This window comes from Atractosteus spatula, chromosome 15 (genome assembly GCF_055471065.1).
Source record: "Atractosteus spatula isolate fAtrSpa1 chromosome 15, fAtrSpa1.hap1, whole genome shotgun sequence".
NCBI lineage: Eukaryota > Metazoa > Chordata > Actinopteri > Semionotiformes > Lepisosteidae > Atractosteus > Atractosteus spatula.
Window position 1 is genome coordinate 8,057,163 of NC_142720.1, and position 21,288 is coordinate 8,078,450.

At 40.7% G+C, this 21,288-nt stretch overlaps 2 protein-coding genes across 2 annotated transcripts; both read left to right on the top strand.

The window, feature by feature from the left end:
* npas4l (neuronal PAS domain protein 4 like) lies at window positions 1-7,594 on the top strand. Its single transcript, XM_088934048.1, has 9 exons — window positions 1-125; window positions 1,293-1,456; window positions 1,562-1,707; window positions 2,392-2,491; window positions 3,034-3,274; window positions 3,690-3,799; window positions 4,065-4,200; window positions 4,549-5,849; window positions 6,348-7,594. The coding sequence occupies exons 1-9, from the start codon at window positions 1-3 to the stop codon at window positions 6,374-6,376; spliced, it is 2,352 nt and encodes a 783-aa protein (XP_088790174.1). The 3' UTR covers window positions 6,377-7,594.
* A 664-nt stretch (window positions 7,595-8,258) lies between these two features.
* On the top strand, window positions 8,259-14,423 carry rrp36 (ribosomal RNA processing 36). The gene is made up of 8 exons (XM_088933635.1): window positions 8,259-8,365; window positions 9,221-9,629; window positions 11,023-11,158; window positions 11,475-11,541; window positions 11,867-11,971; window positions 12,402-12,476; window positions 12,758-12,875; window positions 13,617-14,423. The coding sequence occupies exons 2-8, from the start codon at window positions 9,227-9,229 to the stop codon at window positions 13,766-13,768; spliced, it is 1,056 nt and encodes a 351-aa protein (XP_088789761.1). The 5' UTR covers window positions 8,259-8,365; window positions 9,221-9,226; the 3' UTR covers window positions 13,769-14,423.
* The last annotated feature ends 6,865 nt before the right edge of the window (window positions 14,424-21,288 follow it).

Here is a 21,288-nt window from a genome sequence, read left to right on the forward strand (position 1 = left end):
ATGACGGTTTCCTGCGAGTACTGTAAAAAGGCTCTCGGTGCTAGACCCGGGATTCTCTCCTGCAGCTCGCCCTGCTCTAACGCGGATGCAAGCATCACATCGGGGCTTCGCTTCAAGCGGTTCAGGTCAGTAGCTCCTTTACTGCTTGGCTTGCCATTTCTGCGCCGATGCGCTCCCTCTAGAGGGGGTTATTGTGTTGCTTTCATTCAGAAAGTAGGAGCAGCGTGTGTTTGCGAAAAAAAAGGCGCTTTTCGTAACATGAAGGGATGGACCAAAATCAATACTTTCATTTCGTAATTAGTTCTATATAACTGTATCTACAATGCATTTTAAAACTGCTTCCCACACACAATCGTACGGGTTAGGATTGTAGTAGGATACCTTTGATTCATGGGGCAAATGCATTTTAAGTACAACAGAAAAGCAACTTGTATAATAAGCTGCTACGAGTTAAACTCACACACTCTGGAGCAGCAGCAGCAGCAAAGCCAGGCACGTTGATTACTGCTGGTGATGATTCACAGATTGCTTCTCCCTCAGTGACTAAATAGCACTCTCATGCTGTTATCCACGCTGACATTTTGAATAGCTGTAATCAATGTTGAAAATGAGAGAGATGGGGGAAACTAACTGCTGTTAAAGCCGCAACTTAAAAATACAGAGATGCTGTGATTCAGAGCTCTCATCTCCTGGACTTAATTGGGCAGAGAGAGAGAGAGACCCCAGAAAAAAAGCGTCATTCTCTGCCCAGTGACGCCTGATACCCAGCTTGGAGGGCATCCTCTTTATATGGCATCAAGGCGGACAATAAGTCCTGCCTCTTCTCTGACACCCACTCGGTGCACTGCCTATAAAGTGTAGTGGTTCCCTCAAAAGGCCAGACAATTAACTTGTGCAGCTGGGTATAGTACTTCAGTTTTCATTTTTCTTTTCTTTTTTTTTTGCTCCCCTCCCCACTCCTAGATGAATAATTTCCATGGAAACACGTTCTCCTAGCTTTCGCTGAGAAAAGCGTTGCATAAAAATAGGGGGGGATCTGCAGGCGATTCACTACAGTCTAAAAAAAAACCCAGCAGAAGTAAGCTTTTGAAGATAAGTGGTTTGCTACTTTTTTTTAACAAAAAAGGTACCGGCAAGATAAAACAGACGGGGTGATTGAAAGGGGACTGGGGATGCACCGCAGGAACTTGTTCGGGCTGTTCTCCCTTGAGCTAGACTGACTAGACCGAGCAATAAGTTCTCACCCTCCTACATGCTGTGTGTGCTGACTTCTCAGTCATGGTGCTCTACAGGTCCACTAAGGGAGCCTCCAAGGCCCGGAGAGACCACATTAACGCAGAGATCAGGAATATGCGGGCCCTCCTGCCCATTTCCCAAAAGGAGAAGGATCGCCTGTCATACCTGCACACCATGTCCGCCATCTGCACCTACATAAGGAAATCGGTGTTCTTCCAAGGTAACGCAACCCAATTATCCACTGTTTTCAGTTCAAAGGCTGCTGGCAATGTCTGAACTTAAAATTGAGCACAAGCTAATTCTTTTTCTTCTTCATCCATGCCAGAGCTCCACAGTGAAACTGGGGAGAGCTCCCTTTTCCCATACGAGGATTTTCTGCAAGCTTTGCCTGGGTTTATAGTGGCCACAACGAGTGAGGGAAAACTGATTTACATCTCGGAGAATGTCAGCAAGTTCCTAGGTTTCTCGATGGTAAGTTATTCTCTGCTGCCATAAGACTTTAAGAGGCTTGATTCTCTTGGATGTTGGTAACAGAACTTCATCAGCCCGTTCTTAAGATGCATTGCTTTGATTTAGTTACATTTATTTAAAATAATTTAACATTTGAGCATGACTCTTTTCCGAGTCAGAGTGTGGATCTCTGAACAATATATTGATATATATATATTTTATATACATTACACATTGTTTTCAGAAATAGTTACCCTTGGATTTTAATGTTCGGTTAGATTTTTTAAAATATATTTTGGCAATTGTGTTGGAAAAGCATTAGTTCAATTATCTTTTATTTACTTATTTACTGTGAAAAACATACTTTAGTAACCAGCATCAGCAGGCCCTGCGTTTGGCCAAGCATTCAGAATGTGTGAAATTAATGCTGTTGTTTTATTTAACATTCAGTTACAGCTTACAGGTCACAACATTGTATTTCATTATTAGGTTTTTTTTTTGTTTTAGGTGAAATAAAGAGTAAAATAACTAATAGAAATAGAAATGATTGTATTATTTAAAGTTGCTTGAGAGCCGGTAGCTACAGTACATGTTCGCCTTTGATTTAAAAACCTTTCATAAAAGAGGCCTTAATCTTGAGGGAAGGCATTCTGCGCATTAACAGTCAGAAAATACAAAAAAATATTTTTTTTTTTTGTTATTTAGGTGGATTTACTTCAAGGAGACAGTTTCTATGACATAGTCGAAAATGCAGATGTAGAGACGGCAAAAAGTCACCTGCAGACAGGCTCATTGTCAGAAACAGGTGAGAGCATTTCTACAGGCTGAGAGAGGGGGTGTCACATTGGTTGTAGTTCAGTGTACAGAAAATCAGACTCTGCTTTCATTAAAAACATTCAGTTCATGTTTCACGGCTTTAAATGTGATGCACTCAGAATATGAAAAAAATGCCCTTTATAATTATTATTCCAATAATAATTAATTAACATAATGAATACTGATTCACTTCAATAATATTCGTGATAGATTAATAGTTAATGGTAATTAATGTTTCCTAAATAAACATTAAAGAGAAAATCTTTCTCTACTGGGCTTTGTTCTGCTGCTCTTAGACAATGTCTTCTTATCTGAGAGTCCACTCTCATGACTCGGTGTGTTCACTTGTGAAGCATTTGCTACCGCCTTTGTGGTTCCTTTCGCATGTGACGACCTGAGAGCCTAGGGCAGTAGGGCAGTAGGCCACCTTGATTTTTATCACTCACTCATGCTCTCATTACACTACAGAAAGCCAGCTCGTGTTGGCAGGTTGTCTCATTCCCTCTGTGTGTTTTCCCCTTCTGCTCCCAGAAACTGCATTCGTTTGTCGGATGCACACCTCCAGGGCGTTTCGCCTCCGACATGGGGGCAGCTGCCCCGTGCTGGTCCGGGGGAGGTTTCAGCTGGGCGCCTCCCCTGGCTCGAGCCCGGTTTTCATTGCCCTCTGCTCCCCGGTTGTCAACTGGCTGCAGGACACAGATGCCTGCTGCTTTGTGCCACATTTCCAGTCCCTCCACCGGCTCGACATGGCGTTCACTGAGGTCCCTGACAGGTGAGAGCCGAAAGACATAACAGCCATCCCGGGATTCTGAAGAAGGAAACAAAAATTGGCATTTTAGAGTAGCACCTTTGTCATTCATAACAGCAAAATCTGCCGAGTGTGGCTGTCAGTATATCGGTGTGAAGGAAAGAAGCACACTCACAGCACACTGACACTGGTGCTGAAAATCGACTTTGTTTCTTGAAAAGTTTTTGGAGGCAGCAAAAAGGAAGAGGCAGCAAAGTTTTTTAAATCTGCCATTATGTTGACAATAAAAAAATCATTGCTGTTCTTCATTGTTCTAAGAACAATGTGCAGCCTCTCTGATGGTTTCTATGATTCAATTTTCTTCAGTGATTTTAAGATGCTTTACTCTTCTGTTAAGCCAAGGTGGGAGCATGATTTTCAACTCTTACTTTCTTGCTAGTGTGGTGCTCCATCTGGGGTATTCGAACAAGGAAATGATCAGTCGACCGTGGTACAATCTGCTCCATCCTGATGATCTTGCCTTTGCAGCAGCTCAGCACAAGATTTTGTGTAAGTCTTTACTTACAGTATGAGCATTATTTCTGGATTATTGTGAAAAACTGGATTTGTTTTTACATGTAAAGTAGATCCTATTAATTCCTAAAAATCTATTATTTACTTAGAAAGTTCTTCCAATTTTAAGGGCAAGAATGAAAACGAAAATAAACAAAATTGTTCTAAACAAACAGAACTTTCCACTCTTTCCTGACTCTCTGACACATTTATTCTAAAGCAGCAGATATTTGTTAACTCTCTTCCTCTCCATGGTTTACAGTGAAGGCAGATGATGACACGCCTGTGGAAATGGTTCTGAGAATGCAATGCAAGAATCTCTCTTGGACCTGCTTCTATATTGTGGCTGTCAAGGATTCTCGGAGTCAGTCAGTGTCTTGCACTAACTACATTATCAGGTACCACAAATCATGTAATTCAGTTGATTGCTGAGATTTTTTTGAAGTATTTACCCATTTTTCAGAGGCATAGCAAAAAACAGAGAGGTGCTTTCTTACAGATATTTATGCCATAAATTTAAAAATGTACTACACAAATGTTCATGTTGCACTATGTGCTTATGCTGCTAATGTGCAAGTTTTTGTTTTGGTGCACCTCCAACATGAACCAGCAGATGCCACTAGAATCCCACACCAGCAAAACTTGAGCACTACAGATGGCACATTCTCTATTCTTAGGTACATTACCATTGGATTATTTCATCCCTAAAAAAGAATTAATATACATGTACTTTATATCATTTACAGTGAAACAGAAGCCACTTTCCTTAGTGAACAAATCCACGCTCATGTCAACTGCAGATCAAGAACCTCCAGCCACAGATCCTCAAATCACTATCAGATCAGCCCTGTAGCATCAGACACCAGTCAGAGCTTCACTGACAGCACGGCGAAGAACCTGAAGAGACAGATGAACGAAGGCAACCCGACCGAAGAGCCAAGGATCAAAACAAGCAGGATTTCAGACCCCAGCATTTCCCTGTATTATTCTACTTTAAATAACCAGCCTAGTGGAGGCAGCCCTCCACCTGTGTTGAGTGACTGCCCTGAATTACCTTCCACCCCTCCTTACAGCCCAGATTTCCAAGGCTCTCCTATCCTTCAAGAGGAAGCTAGCTCCTCAGCCTTTACCATTTCTGACTTCCTCTTGGAAAGCTACAGCTTCCCAGAGAGCCTGCAGTCACCCACAGCAGAGTCCCTGCCCTACAGTGTCCTTTCTGCACTGCCCAGCCACCACGCGGCAGCAGGGGCTCTCCCAGGCATTGCGGACGCTGCCATCGGCATCAACAGCTTTGGCGTGGCATCGGCGTTGTCGCCACAGCTTCCGGGTTCCCCTCCCCACGATCTCTCGAGCTGCTCCAGCGATGTGCACCTGGTGCCCGATTGCCTGCAGCTCGCAGATGTCTGCGGAGGTGTGTCAGACTGCAGTTTTCACCCGGACGACTTCGGCATTCCTGAAAGCCTCCCAGCTGGAGTGCCCTCTTACCTTGTGCCTCATGGCTCTGTCAGTAGCGCCGGCCCTCCCACAAGCTTGCCGACTCCCGACGCTTCACCCACCTCGGAGAGCAGCTTTCATTACAGCGAGAAGGAACAGGCCGAAATCAGCATCCTGGCCAGGCAAATCTCTTCGCTTGCCAGCAGCTTTGATACGCGCCAGTGCGCGGACCACGTTCTGAGCGCTCTGCGCCATTCTGAGTCAGAGGCCGTCTTGAGCGAAGAGGTCATCTATGGCATCTTAAAGGAGCTGGACGTGGTTCAGGCAAAAGACTGCCTTCCTCACTGCAGCCCTACCTCTGACAGACGTGCTGAATCTCAGCCCTCTTGTTCAGACTCTGCCTGCGCACTGGAGGGGAGTCAGGACCTCCTGGACAGTAATTCCACGGAGCCATCATCTTTTCCGCATGTTGCACTTGAAGACAACCTGCCCCTGGACCATCTCTCCACAGTTCATCCAGCGCTAGACACCTGCATCCAGAGGTCTTCTTGTAACGGATATGCCAATGAGTTGTATCAACTCAATGAATATCTGCACAATAGCCTACAGCAAGGTAAATTTAAATTCATACGACAGCATAAGCACACCACCATTAAAAGCACTAGCTGTAACCATGCACTTATCTCCAGATCAACATACTTTGTTTTGTTCTCTCGCCATTTTCAAGGGATAATCTGAATCACGTAAAATATCCTTAAGCGCGTTTAAAAATCTCACACGAATGGTAATAATCCTTGCAGAATTTAAACAGAAATAACCTCTTTATGGGTTTTCTCTTGCCCAACGGCAGTGTGTTGTGGTGGGAGTAAACACCCAGAAGCTCTGAAGCAAGGCTGTTTTCAGATCACTGTTTTCCAGATGTGGTTAAAATTCCACAATCAAAAATAAACAGAAACTTTCTGGAGTTTTTTTTTTAACTTAACTGTAACCACATTGCAAATGATGTTACTTACAGTATGGTTACTTAAAAGCTTATTCTTCCAAACTTGTATTGCTGTCTGCCATAGCCCAGTATTCATGTTGTTCTTTCTTTTCTCTTGATTCATTTCAGATGGGCTTGTTGAAGAATCCATGTACTGAAATAAGTCTGTGACTTACTGTACTTCACCTTGTATGGCATATTGTCATGACAACCTGAAGCTTCTTCACTGGATTCAACAAAGAACTTGAAGGCATTTGTTATGGGGACTTTCTTTGTCTTGTGTCCAAAAGACTGTATCAACAGAGGGGACCAGTGCCTCAAAAAGCAATTGTTACTTCAGAAAAACAATGACAGTTTCCAAAAATGGAACGTCATTTAATTTAAAGATTGTTAAAATGTATATTTGATGGACCAAACCAGTAGGCGTAGCCAAATTTGTATGAGCATTAAGTATTATTTTTTAGATTGTTGATTTTTCACTGTGCTGCACTAGTATTGCTGATAGTGCTCTACAAACATATGGTACTATGTTAAAACAATAATTTGCAAAACCACAAACCACAAATCTCATTGTACACAACACCAGTTACTGAGAGTCTTGCTATATTGCTGTATGCATAACTACTCCTGAGCACTTAATTACATGTGCAGATTTGAGGAAATGATAAAGGCAGTGAGAAAAGAAAAGCCCATCTGTAGTATTAAACAGTCAATCACCAATTTGAAACAAGAATGCAAAATCATCTGTTAAGGAAACTTAACAGTACTGGTTCTTACCCTTCCAGACTTGTAGATGTGATGTTTCTGGCCTCAAGTGAATGAATATTCACTACGGAATGAGAAGTTGAAGGGCTTCATTAAAAACAACAAGTAAAAACAAAAAAAAACATTATTACCTTGACTAAAACTGAACTACCTCTGTATGTACCTCTGTGTGGCATATTAAAATCAGTACAGGAGCTTCTTATAGAACATTGTGTATTATACCAGTCTGATTGGCTGGTAAGCTTCTACAAATGTGAGCCCAGTGCTTCTGAATTAGTACAGAACTTAATGTTCAGAGTTAAGTATTGTGAACATACTTGGAGACGTGTGCCTTTTAAAAAGAATTTGTGTTAGAAAAACACCAGCTGTATTACAAAGCATATTAAAAGTGTTGTGCAACATGGTACTGAGATGTGATTATTTAAACTCATGCTGTTTTGCCATTGACAAATTAGTCTTGCTCCTCTGGCAATATTAATGAAGTTATCCTTTCTTGTAGCTAAAAAGTACATTTAATTTGTGCCTAAATGTAACATATGTGTAAATCTGAAAAAAATATTTTAGGATTTTATTTTGTATTTTTGTATTGCAAATAAAGTGAAAGATCTAAACTGACTGAATGCACTAGTTTTGAATGGAGGTGGATTTTAAGCTCAGTCAAATATTTGTTCAACATTTGTTGTTTGATTTGCCCATGCTTACAAGTGTCTGCCATGACTGACAACATATAGACAAGCCAGATTTTACATACTGTGGTATTGCAAACAGTTATAAATGTTCCAATTCAGGGTCATGGGGGAGCCAGAATCTATCAGAATCAGAAGCAAGGATACACCCTGGACAGGGCACCAGCCCATTGCAGGGCACATACTCACACCAGGGCCAAACTTCACAGAAACCAATTAACCTACTGGTATATTTTCAGACTGAAAGAGGAAACTGGAGCCCCCAGCAGAAACCCACACGAACAGGGGGAGAACCTACAAACTCCTCACAGACAGCACCCCAGGTCTGGAATTGAACCAAAGGCCTCAGGGTTGTGAGGCAGCACTGCTAACCACTGTGCCACCCTGCAGCTCACTTCTGTTTCATATAATGATACAATAAATTACATTATGATTCAAATAGTTTTTAGACTGTCTTACGCAAGCACTAATTGGCAGGTCCCTTGTTCTACAGAATTAGCTTCCCTACTTGCTCACTTTCAGCACTAGACAGCACCAAACTACTGCACATTCTTATAAACAACAGCGCCCCCTGCAGCCAGGCCTCTGTATTACCGCCTCTGTCTCAGCACGTCGGTGATAGAAGTGGATTGAAGTGGGACATCCACGTGCACAGCGAGGGATGAGTTTCTGAGGTTGTCCGGCGTGTTTATTAAAGTAAGCATCTGTCTTTAAATGTTGTGTCTTTGGTGAACAGAAGGAAAACGCGGTGTTTCTGTTACGAAGTGTTAATCCGCTTCGCGAGGAACTCGGTGATGTTGAGCTCATGTTGGATGTGTGTGTGTAAACAAAAGGCCTCAGTCGAGCCGGGGACTGGAGTGAGTTTGCCATCGCGGAGAGCAGCGCATGAGCCTCAGCTTAACACAACATTAACTCTGCGGTTCCCTGCGGATGTAGTAATAATAAAAGATTTTAAATCAGAAGGCACACATTTGTTCCCTTTCTTGTTTTGCGCAATGTTATTTATAGTTCACCGGTTTCTCTCTCAATATTTTCCGGATATTCTCGGAAATATTTCACTCCAGTTTTACAGTGAAGAATGCAGAATAGTACAGAAAAGCATTACAGTGTCTTTATTATTATAGTGTTTATAGTGTAGATTGTAGATATAGTAGATTGCACTAGACCTTTATCGGTGTTAGAAATTACTGAGAAATGACTACTGTACCTCCCGGTAGTGACAGCCTCTGTTAAGTTTGGAAAAGTAAACGAAGTCTTACATATACAGTATACAGTATATACGGAACATATAGTACAGTCATACAGTACACTGCTGTAGTTATTATTTGCGTATTGTGGGGAATCTGACAAAAAGTCCTGTTAAAATGCATATTATTAGGTTGCTGTTACTGCATTTGTTTTGCGCAGAACGTTGTAATTTTTAATTTTGCATTGTGTACGAGCTACATGCATGTGCTATTTTCTGCTAAGGACTGCAAGAGAGTGAAAGCACAGTAAATTGACGTAAAGCAGTTGCTCGGTGTCCAGATTAGTTTTTTTTTCTCCTTTCAGCTCACGATGGCATCGAAGGCCAAGGGGGGGATTCGGAAAGGAAAAGGCCGGGAGGCAGCGCCGGTGCGCCCGGGTCTGGAGCAGAAAGCCGGGGACTCCGACAGCGAGGACTCGGATCAGGAGGAGCTGGAGAGAAACTTCTCTCTGATCAGAAAGCGCTTCGCGGCGCCGCGACCCCCGGGAGCCCCGGACTCCAGCGAGGCAAGAGAGGGGGAAGACTCCGGGGCAGAGGAGGACTCGAGGTGCGGCGGCGAGGGAGGCGAAGACACCGGGGAGAGCGACGCCAGCGACGGGTCCGAGGAGTCCGACTGCGATTCTGAAGATGGAGACTCGGGGGATCAGCAGCCTGGCCTGGGAAAATTAAAAAACACTGGTGGGAAAATGGAAACTAGAGAAGAAATCCAGAGAGGTATAGTATTTGGCAGCAGCTTGGAGTGGTGGATTGGGACCGGAGGGTCCTGGGTTCGAATCCCAAGTGGGAAGCTGTACTCTTGAGCCAAGTACTTCAGTCTCTGCTCCAGTTAAGGCCCTGCTGTATAAACGGGTATCCAGGTCGTTATTATGAATTGGTTGAATTACCTGTTAATTATACAAATTATATAATTATAATTTTTTATATTATATAAAACATTTCTAAAAATGGCTATTAAATAGCTTTGGCAGCAGAATTTCTTTTGGTCTTTCCATGATTCTCACCAGGGGTTATCTTTTTAAGCTAAATGTATTAACATATCTGTAAAATTGCACGCAGGCAGGCAAGTGTGTTGTTGATATTCCAGTATCCATGCGATTGAAGGTAACTTCTGAATTGTAGTGAGAAGGCATACGAAACTCTATTAGGGTGATTTTTTTTAATTAAAGATTAAAGTCAGCTGGTAGAAATGTCTTGGCAGTCAGTTTTTTTGTGTTGTTCAGTATGTTTACCATTGTAGTGGAAGAAAACCTGTCTGCAGGGAGATTAGGAAAGGTGTTAGTGTCTCACTTGTCAAAACAATAGCAGCGGTTTAGTCTTGCTTGGCAGCATTATCACTAAAATGGAACTTTAAACCTAATCTCATCCCAAGGCCAGAGAAAAAAAAAGTGCTGGTCTTGATGCATTTTCCTTCTTAATGCAATAACCCAGACAACAGGGCAGCTGTAGTCCTTGAGAATTGCAAGAGCGGTTTTGATTACTAAATGCTTCGTGAGCAAAAGAAAAGAACATGCAAATCCTAGCTCTCACATAAAACTATACGAACGTCTTTAGCAATGTTTTAATAAGCAAAAATGAAACATTCCAGGTGAAATGTGTGTCGTTATCAGAATGGCAATAAATACATTTAAATATATTTTAGGCATTCCCAGTAATCCTCACATGAGTTTGTGATCAGTTAAGGTCCTTATATTGGATTCTCCTGCTCTGCTTTTTAATCCACAGGAGTCGGTCTCCCTTTAAAAGCTACATAGCCAGTGAGGGTGGTTATTAGTTTCGACATGATTTTCTAAAGCTGCACAAACAAAACAAAATTACCTGTTGCATTTCAGTGTCAAAAATAAAAAAATGTGGACTATATCTTTTTTTTTTCACGGTGGTGAAACTGGCAAGGCCATACATATGAAGAGCTTAACTAATCTTTATCGCCAAACCCAGGTTTAGGAGAAGTGCACTGTTACCAAAGGATGGTCAAACCAGCTGTTAAAAGTGCATAAAGGGGACATTTCAGATAGAGCGCTAAAAGAGAATGCGTTGGATGTGGAGTGTGGTGTATTGTTGTTCTGCTGAAACATGGCAATTAACAAATTTCTTTTCCTCCTTGGTACAGAACTTTCCGCAATGTCTTTTGAGGAGATAATGCAGCTGCAGAATAAGGTTGGAACTAAAATCTACAATGAAGTGGCTTACGGGTCAAAAAGAAAGTCTTCATCGGAGAAAGGAATGAAGCGCCTGAACAAGAACAGGTAAAAGAATCTTTTTCCTTCTGGTTTTTACTGTTCTGGGAAGGGTTGTGAAATTAGTGGGAATGTAGGGTTTTTCAAAAAGCTTCTCATGAAGGAGGAGCATTGGGGAGCTGTTTATTCATTTATTTTGGATAGAGCGATTATTGGGAGGTTCATTTGCAGCAGAGCGATTATGAAATCCTTGTCTTCTGTGTGGAATCACGGAAGGCTCCTAATCAAGGCAGGACCTCCAAGCATTCTCCCCGATAACGAAGCCGGCTTTGCTTTATCCATTTTTAGAAAGATTGCAGTTTCTTCTTTCTTTCCTTCTTGTCAGGCCCATGGAGATATCAGCCAAGCAGCCTGTTCCTTTTCTCAGGCGGGTGGTGCCAGTCAAAAAAACGGTAAAAAAAAATGCTCCTCGTAGGAAGTTTCAGAATTGAGCTGTGTGTGAAGTCATTGTGTCATAGTATGAATGACTGCCACTGTTATCTGTCCTTTAAAATGTTACTGAATAGATTTCCCTTTTCCCAAGAGGAAATACTGCTTTCCCACCCTCAGCTTTGTAAAGTTATTTGCTGGTGTCCTTTTAATGAGTATCATCTTAAAATGCATGAAAAATCAAACATTTCTCCTTCTGTATTTTTTTCTTTTTTTAACCTGTGTGTTTTGGGGGCATTTTCTGGTTTTGTAATATATATTGCAAGTATCTACGATTTATTTTTCCAGGTATTCAGAGATCCTCGTTTTGATGATTTGTCAGGAGAGTACAACCCGGAGGTATTTGAAAAGACTCACAAGTTCATCGGAGACATTAAGAAAAAAGAAAAAGAGGTATGATCATCTTTTGAAATTAAGGCTTATTTGCTGTTGTCATTGTCATAAAATGCAATTAGAACTCATTGTTATAATGTGTTTGTTTGAAAATAGTAGTGAATGCTTTTTAAATTGAATGCTCAGAACAGCCATATTAGACAAAGTGTTATAGATGACTTTCTTTACATTGTGGAAAAGTACTTGGGATAGCAATAAGCAGAAAAAACTCATTTGAACAACTAGGAATACATTTTCTTCTTTAAAGGTAATTCTGATGTGTCTTCACCTCTAGGAATTGTGTAGCAGTTTGTTACAGGTAATTCACAAGGTGTTTAAGAGTGTATGATGGTGTAAGAAGAATGTATTACCCATGTAGAATGTCAGCTCTGTAAGTAAAGGTTTTCAGTGTTAACAGACTACTTTTTAACACTTTCTAATTGCATTTTAGCTGATCCAGAAAAAGCTGAAGAAAGTTAAAGAGCCGAAGAAAAAAGAGAGACTGCAGCTGTTATTAAAGAGAATGGTAGGTTCTTCTTATCAGTCATTCACTTTTACATCCTCCCTCCTGTTTTCTTTTTAATGGTTCCCAGATGCTGAGATTGTGTTGTGGTTGTAAATCTGAGCTCCGGAGAGTTAGTTAACTTTTTGAGAGGGTAGAATAACAGTATTCAGAAGAGTTTTTTTAAACTTCTTTTTTTAGTTTTTTTACAGAGAGACTCAGGGTCTGGTTGTCCCAGCACACAATCCAAAATAGGATCCACAGCACAGACGACTTAGAAAATCACTTTGGTTGATTCTTTGCAGGTTAATCAAGAGGAGGCACAGAAGAGGAAGCAGATTCAGAGAGAGAGGGAACTGGAATTCAAGCGGAAGCAGAGGGAGCTCGTGCAACAGGGCAAGAGGCCCTTCTTCCTGAAGAAATGTATGCTATTATATTTTAAAAAAACATTGAGGACACTTTTTCCTTTTATATTAATGGTACTCATGGGCGGCACAGTGGTACAATGGTTAGCATTGCTGCCTCGCAGAGCTGGGGCTCTATTCAGTTCCTTAGGTGCAACATTTGTGGAGTTTGCATGTTCTCCCAGTGTTCATGTGGGCTTCCTCTGGGTGCTCCAGTTTCCCACCACTGTCCGAAGACATACTGAAGTTAGTTAAAGGCTTCTGGGAAAATTGACCCTGGTGTGAGGGTGTGCGTGTTTGTTTGTGTTTGTGTGTGTCCCTTTCAGGCTATATCCTGCCTTGCGCCGGTTGCTTGCTGGGATAGGCTCTGGCTCTTCTGTGACCCTGCATCAGTTAGAAAAAGGTTCAATATTTGAAATGGATGTATAATTTGGATGTATAATTCTTGCTATGACCTTTGTACCAGCACTGGAGTGAAGGGTGGTTTGCGAAACTTCACACACACAGTAGGTCGCCATTGCTCAGCAAATTAAGTATGTGATAGAGCCTCATGCTACTTGGAAGGCTCAGATCTGTCTTTGCTCCTGGTGGTGTTCAGTCTTATTAAAAACTGAAGTTCGCTGCCCTTTTCATTAGCGTGTGTAAGTTCTGAAAGATGCTGCTCTGCTATTGCCAAGCACAGCGCTGTTCCTTCACGGGATGCCCGATGTGGGTAACACCTGTTTTTCTTTTCTCACAATTTCAACTTCCCTTTTCACAGCTGGCATACGTAAGCTGGAGCTGGCAGAAAAATACAACGAGCTGAAAAAGAGTGGCAAGCTGGAGAGCTTCCTGAGTAAGAAGAGGAAGAGGAATGCCATCAAGGATCGGAAAAAACTGCCATTTCAACAGAAACCCCACACAAGCTATTAACGAGGCTGATTTCCCATTTGATTGGTCTTTATCAAGGGCCTTGCAGTTTGAGATAGTCCTCCCTTGGGAACCTGTCTTGTCTGCTGGGTTTTGCGCCAGCCACATTCTTGATCAGTGGCTGCTTGGTCTCAGTTTTTCCATTTAGGAAATATTAAATTCGCTTTCTGCTCTTAGCGAGTTGAATGGGATTTGTAATCGATACCATCCCTGTACCGATTTTAGAGTTTCAGATCTGTGCTCACACAGGTGTGCTGCACACAATGTACTGCAGCTCCCTGGACCTTTGTGAAACCGGGGGAAAAAACGGATTGCGAGAGTGCTACATTGCCATTCCCACCTGTGTCTATCAGAAACCAATGACCAATTAGTGGTGCCACTAACAGGGATATACAAGAAAACACCAGACTATAGTCCTGCTTAAAGTAACAGTGACAGTCATTGTAATAGTGAGGATTTCATTTGGATCACCAAAGACCTTTTTTGTACGATTACATATTGTTCTTTTTATTACACGTTTATATACTGTTAAAGTGTGATGCTGAATCTGTAAAATAGCTTGGAGAATCAGTGTACTACTGTCAACTTTTGTATTTCCAAAATAGGATGTTAAATTTATAAATCATTTGATTAAAAATAAATACTTAATGTGTGGTCATGATTATATTTATGAATGTTATTTTTTCAAACATGAATTCAAATTGGAATTGAAAAAAATGTGCCACACGGGTTGATGGTACTTTTTTTGTGTCTGGTGTTAAGAGCAGTGAATGTACAGTACTTAATACACAAATATACACTGGCCCAGTTGTGCTGGAGGAGTACTTAAACATCATCCTCATAATACAGTGTTTATTTTACTGCATTAGTGGATAGTGGAACCCATTCAGAGTATGAAACTGTCATTGCATTGATTAGCATTCTTGTACAGTGTAAATGACTACAAAATAAATCACTGTGTTTAGATCAGACGTGAGATTGAGACCTACAGTTGCATGGGACATCAATATACATGACTCTTCACAGTGCACAATTGATTTTTGGATTTTCAGTTCTTAATGAGGACACCAGGACCCGATAAACCCTTTAATTGGAATGAGTAATCAATTTCTTGCAACAGGTGTTTTTGAGAGGGGCTGTTCCTCAGGTGTGGGCGATGGAACATGAAGAGGTGCTTCTAGAGACAGCTTTGAATGTGGGGCGCGTTAGTTTTGTGCTTATATACGAGGTTGGAGGTAGTCTGTGGATGGTTTTGTTCTTTTTTATTTGTACATGTCTCGTATCAAATCCTTTAAAAATGCCGCAAAGAGCGCACAAGAAGAAATTAACGGGAAAAAAAACACTGCCCGTACTTTTTCTTGGTTTAAACTGTGTGCGTGCGCTGTTCGTGACTTCAAGTGCTAATTCGGATGGGCTCCAGTAAAACCAAGAGAAAAACGAGGTAAGAACAACCCACTTATCATTTAAAAGTCTATCGGAGGAACTGGTCACTGCTGCTGTGTAGTGGGGGCAAGGTTTTCAAAGTAATAAAAGTAAACGGTACAAACCAATTCAGACGTGCTGTGCTCAATAACTGAGCAAGTAATTGGTGCAATTGAGTGACTTTTTTTTAAAATGAGAAATTACGTAACGTTTGATCTTGGTTTTACACTATTAAATAAAATATTCATGTAAAGTTAACATAACTTTAGAATGGAAACTTTTTGTAGTGGTGTGCCACTCCAATACCCGAGATCTTCACAAAAGAGTATTTGGTCTTGGAAAACAAATGAATTTGTGCTTTCTCGAGACACTGGTTTATTTGTGACATTAATTGTACATTGTATGTGCCATAAAGAGTGAAAAAATGTATTGGCCTTAACTAAGCTTGTTTTAAAATCTGTTATCACCAGAGGGAGCTATTGGTTAGGTTTACGAAAACGCACGGCGGTTTTTCGATCAGAACCGTGAAGGTTTGAACCAACTGGAGATTAACTTGACGGTGTTCTGTTCCACTGTCTCGCTATTACTGCACATTTAGGTCTTTGTCTTCTACTGTGCTTTCATAATAACTTTTGATTGCGCTTAATAAATTTCAGTTGCATAACCAGGAAAATGTGTGGCTAAGAATGAAATAAATGTTGTAAGTGTCCGAAAGCCTGCTTATGTTAGAACGGTGCATTTCAATATTTCTGCATTGAAAATACTTGAAATTTATCTGTGGTGCACACGATTGGTATTTTTTTTAACATTTAGTGTCAGTCTTACTCCATTTTGGATTTTTGGATAGCTTGATTAATCAAAGGTGGAGGACTTTGGATGTCGTGAGATTGATTTGTGAGAAAATCACTTCACCCCTTATCGCATTCAAAGCATTAACATTCTTAATATGATGGGGGAGAATAATCAATCGTTTAATTACGATGCTGTCAAAATGCAGCGTGGTTCTCTGATGGTTTCCGAGTACACGTGTGGGTTTTTGTGCGAGTGCATTCGAGAAGGAATGTTTTCCTGCGATGTGTCTTGTAGCATGGCTGGGAACCTCAAATCTCCTAACCCTGACAGCCTCATTGGGTTAGTTGAGGAATAATTGCCCTTCACTTCTCCAGTGCATTAGATTAGTCTTCTGAAACTCGGCTAGTTTTGATGTACAGTAAGTTTGGCTGGTCTGCTGGCCATTGCGCTGACATGCCCCCCCTGGAAACTAAACCTAAGATACGCATTTCTCAAAGGGACATCTCTAGAGACAACGCTGGTAATGATTTTTTTTCTCTGCACTCTAAATGGGGACCTGTATCGATTTTAGAGTGGCTTTAAATTGCTCGGGTTAACTGTCACGGTACAGGCTGACTGGGGACGCTGGTTAGTAGTCGTGTTTCAGAGGGATGCTTCTCTACACGCAGGCAAGCTAAAGATGTCTTTTGCCTCTTCATTGTGATCTCTCTCCCCCTCGTTCTGTGCCAGTGCAGGACCTTTGCTGCCAGTTGTTTTATAAAGTCACTGAATTAATTATCAATCAACTTAATAATTAAAGGCCTGGTTGTGCCAGAAAACAGCATGGGAATCGACTGCATAGTCCAGTACTTGGAAACCTAATGCCTTGTAGTTTCATATAAATTGGCAGTACACTAATTGGTAATTATTAGACCAGGCATCTGTATTATTTTTTGTGAGTTGTTCTCTTGTTTTTTATATATATATTTGTTTCATTTAAATAATATAGTTTTAACAATGGCATGCTGCAAATGATCTCAATGTATAAATAGCCCAGAAGGCTTGACATCCGGGAGCTTTAATTAGGAGTTATGATGGTTGAAAAGAGAGGCAGTAAAATAAGGTGTCTGACATATCTTCACTGATAAGCCAGTGGAAGCAGCTGTTACAGGGAAATCTTTCTGCATCACCGCCTGTCACCCAGAGCTGCGATAATTTCCCTAGGGGTCAGTGACAGCCACAATTCAGACAGTGAGGAATCCTTCATCATGGGATAAAGGAGCAGAATGTTCAGTCTGTTTACATGCAAAGTGCATTAACTCCAGTGGCAGGGCTGTGATGTTGGGTGGAAAGCTGATGGAGAAAATCTTAACCCCAGCTCCCCAGCAGTATACAGTGATGCAAAGTTCAAGACTTTTTCTGCAGGGGTCTAGATGTGTAATACTCTGTCAAAGACTTATTTGAAAAATGTATGAAATAACTTTTGCACAATATTTTTCTTGAAAGATCATGCAATGTGTCCAGCTTACAATAGAAGGTTCAGAGTTGTTAAATTGCTAGGAGGACTTGTAAATTTGTGTGCAACAGCCACAAAAAATGGCGGATAATTTAATAGAAAAGAATGAAACTTAATGGAACCCAGTGGCACAACATTTTCAGAAGTACTGCTTTCTATTTAAACGTATTGTCACCATACATGCTAAGTGGTTAAATCGCCCTTTCTTTCATGTATATTATTGTAGATATCAGCATTCACTCTCTTATCTTAGCTTAAGATTTAATTGGTTAACTACAGTATTTGTTGAGTAAACTATTGGATAACTTATGCTTTGTTGCTTTAGCCTCGTTATGGGTAATAGTTGCCCATACTGTAATTCTTGGTTACACCTACACCATGTTGTGCATATTCCACATGTGGCACAATGATGTTTAGGAAAATCCAGTGTGATACCCATCAACAAAATCTTCTCAAAATCCATTCAAAAGGAGGAACTATAGAGACTTCTCAGATTTAAAAGATCAATGCCTGATCATGGGTATAAGTTTAGTCCTCCATCTTGGTTATGACATGTACTTTCATACTTTTTTCCCCCCACTTATTATTATTTATTTATTTATTTATTTTTTCTTGTGTTTTTGGTTATAGCAAGCACCTTATGCATAATGTACAATAAAAGTAAAAAAAAAATACTAGTTGGTTATCTGGGAAATCTATTTTCATATTTAATATGTAGATATCTTCCATTTACATGGGAAGATTTTTTTCGATAGTAATTTTACATTTTGACTTGAAGATGGACATTGCTGTCCTGTTTGCTTTTATAACCACAATCATAACAGAGGCAGGAAAGCGTATTCCTCAGGAAAATGCTGCATCAATTTCATTAAAATGAATGTCATCTGGAAGAGATGTGATCTTTCACAGCCCTCCCCACCTTTAAAGTAAGCCAGATTGATGCTGTGATATTCTGTCCTATGAGCGTTATTTTTCAGATAATTACTTTTTTAGCAAGAGAAAGAGCCCGAAATTGATATTACTGATTTAAGACAATGGGGTCCCATCTGGAAATGCGCTACTTTCGTTTATTAGTTGTGCAATTTCTTGCTTGTGCACTAGAACATACAGGGTTTTTTACCAAGTTATTTTTTAAAACTTTAGTTTCAAAATGGTTTTCAGAGGAACACATGCAGGACTGTATTTGTTGCCAGGTTATGTCTCGGATGCACTTGCCTGCACAGAACAGGCATCCTTGGTAGGGAAAAAGCATCCAAGATATCCTTATTGTACTGTTCTTGAATGTTCCAGTACTGCGGTAAAGTTCTTTGGGATGCAGGTTGTTACAGTCCAATCTGATTGTCAGGTTTATCATTTCTGTGCATGCACTGCACTCATGGCATAACCAGAATGAACAAAGTTCTAAAAAGGCAGATACAACATGTTCGTTTTTAAAATAAAAATAAAGCTTCTCATAATCGCTAGCAAATTTACAACTTTGCATTAAGCCCATATGGAACCAGACACACTTTCTGCATTGGAAGAAATGGGTTGGAAAGGAAATGAAATGGAAACTTCCTTCTGCCGGAGACAAATACACAGAAATCTGTTTTTTCAAAAAATCTTTTTGCAGCTTTGAAGCTGATGGCAGTGTCAATATGCTTTTGGCAAATATCCACTCGGGAAGTAGTGAGGCAGTTTGCTGAGTAACAGACTCAGTGTTACAAGGGGACGCAGAAGGCTTGCTAGGCCTCTCCTCCAAGAAAAGATCCAGAAAAAGACCTTTTCATGTCCTCATGAACAGACCTGAATACAATCCCCTAGATCAAAGGAGCTAAAGAAAATGATGGCTTCCCAGCATGTTGCTGTGGTGTACATGATTCTCCATAAGGGCAATGATGGGGAGGTATTTAATGGATTACAACAACACAGCATGAATTGTTTTTCAGATCCCCCATCCCGAAAGGACTGTAAATCCTGGGATGAAAGTCCAGGTGGAAGCTAAGCCAGCAAAATCCAACCTGGTGTCAAAAAGCTCATAAACTGTAGTGCTAAGGGCCCGTGAAGCCAAACTGCCAACATCAGCAAGAAACTGGAATGTTTTATATTATGTACAGTGCAGCACTGTATTACAAAATCATCCCATCTAGCTGCTTTAACAAGGAGATAATGCACCCAGGTGGATGCAGAGGGGTATTCAATCCATTATGGACTAGTTTTGCCGCCGCCTCTGACTGCTGAAACATGAGTATTCATTGAGTATTTGCATCTCGTCGATTACATGTTGTGTATTGTGTGTTTTCAAGCTGACGGTGCTTGAGGTATGCACCTCTGCATGGATAGATTTAAATTCTTTAGACCTACTTCAGTGTGTTGCTTCAAATACGCCTGTTTAAACCAGTAAATAAATGAATACACTAGTTTACAATTCCCACTGTTGGCTGCTTTCTTCTGGTGTCTCAGATGGATCCTTTTAGTGGTTCTTGTAGATTTTGTTTTAAAGCGTGAGCATTTGAAATAATAGATGACAGTGAGTCATCTGAAAGGTGTTGGAGGTGTCGTGCTGTCTATTTTCCTTAAGTGAAGTTGTCACAGAATAAACAATAGACAATTTATGTTCTTCAAAAACAGATGCCATAATCTCTCTCTCTCTCTCTCTCTCTCAAGGATTGCATTTCAATGAAGGCTGCACTTTTCTGCTGAAGACTTGTCAGAAGTTTTCCAAGGCAAGATCACTTGAGAAGTGCAACCTAGCATAAATGTTAAAGGAACATTGTCAAAATTTAGTATTTGCTTTTCTATATTTTTCTGTTAAACAATAAACCAAAATATTGTCTCAAAAAATGCTGTCTGCTTTCTCCATTTGAGTCCTGTCTTTTACTTGTTTGCTGGAGTCAGTTCTCACTTCTTCCCCTGATCCTTTGAGTGGGACTGCTGGCACAATAATAACTGTATTCGGACCATGGCCCAGGCGGGGGCTGTACTTTAGTGGTGGCTGAAGTGAGTCCCTTCTTACTGTGAAGCACTTTAGTATCCTTTGGCATGGGAAGAATAAGGCACATGAAGTTATTTTTAATTAACTTGCTCCGTCACTGCAAGTGAATGCTGCACAATTTGTGTTTTGTCTTCCATCGCTTTTGCTCAGTCAAGTTGACTTTTCCAGCAAAAAAAATGGCTCATGTAAAGTCTTTTGGAAACCATTCAGTGGGGGTTTTGCTTGAATATACTGTATCATATGTGTTTTACCTACAGATTTTCAGGCCTTCAATAAAATCTTTGAATGAATCCACCTGCCCCCTCATATCAATCCATTTTTTATGGAATGGCGTGCTAGCGAAAACAAACAGGTGGAAAGTAGTAGGATGGGAAATCCAAAGAAACCATTTCTGCAATTCAGATTTAGCTTGTAGGCAACAAACTACATGGGAGGCTTTACAGAGGAATTGGAAGCATTAGTCCAGTCTGATTTGTGAAAAGAGGCCTTTTTTGTAAAGTGTTATTTTGTATGATCTTACTTGACATCCCCTGTATTTGGCCAGTATTAAAATAATAGAGATGATCTCTGAAGTTGCTAGGAAATCTCTCTCCCCACCCCCTCTCAATTGAACTTATGTTGTCATTGTGATTCTAATTGGATTTCCTGGACAGGATAATTGTTTTGAGGATTATACAGGGCTGCCCTCCTTAATGAGATGCACATTCATTACACCAGCTGATAGCAGCAATCATGGAGTCCTGAGCATTTTATCTGACTTTTGCTATGTAATGAGATTCTCATAACAGGAGACTTGGTGTGACTCAGTGTAACATGATGCAGAGTTCCTTGAGTTATGGA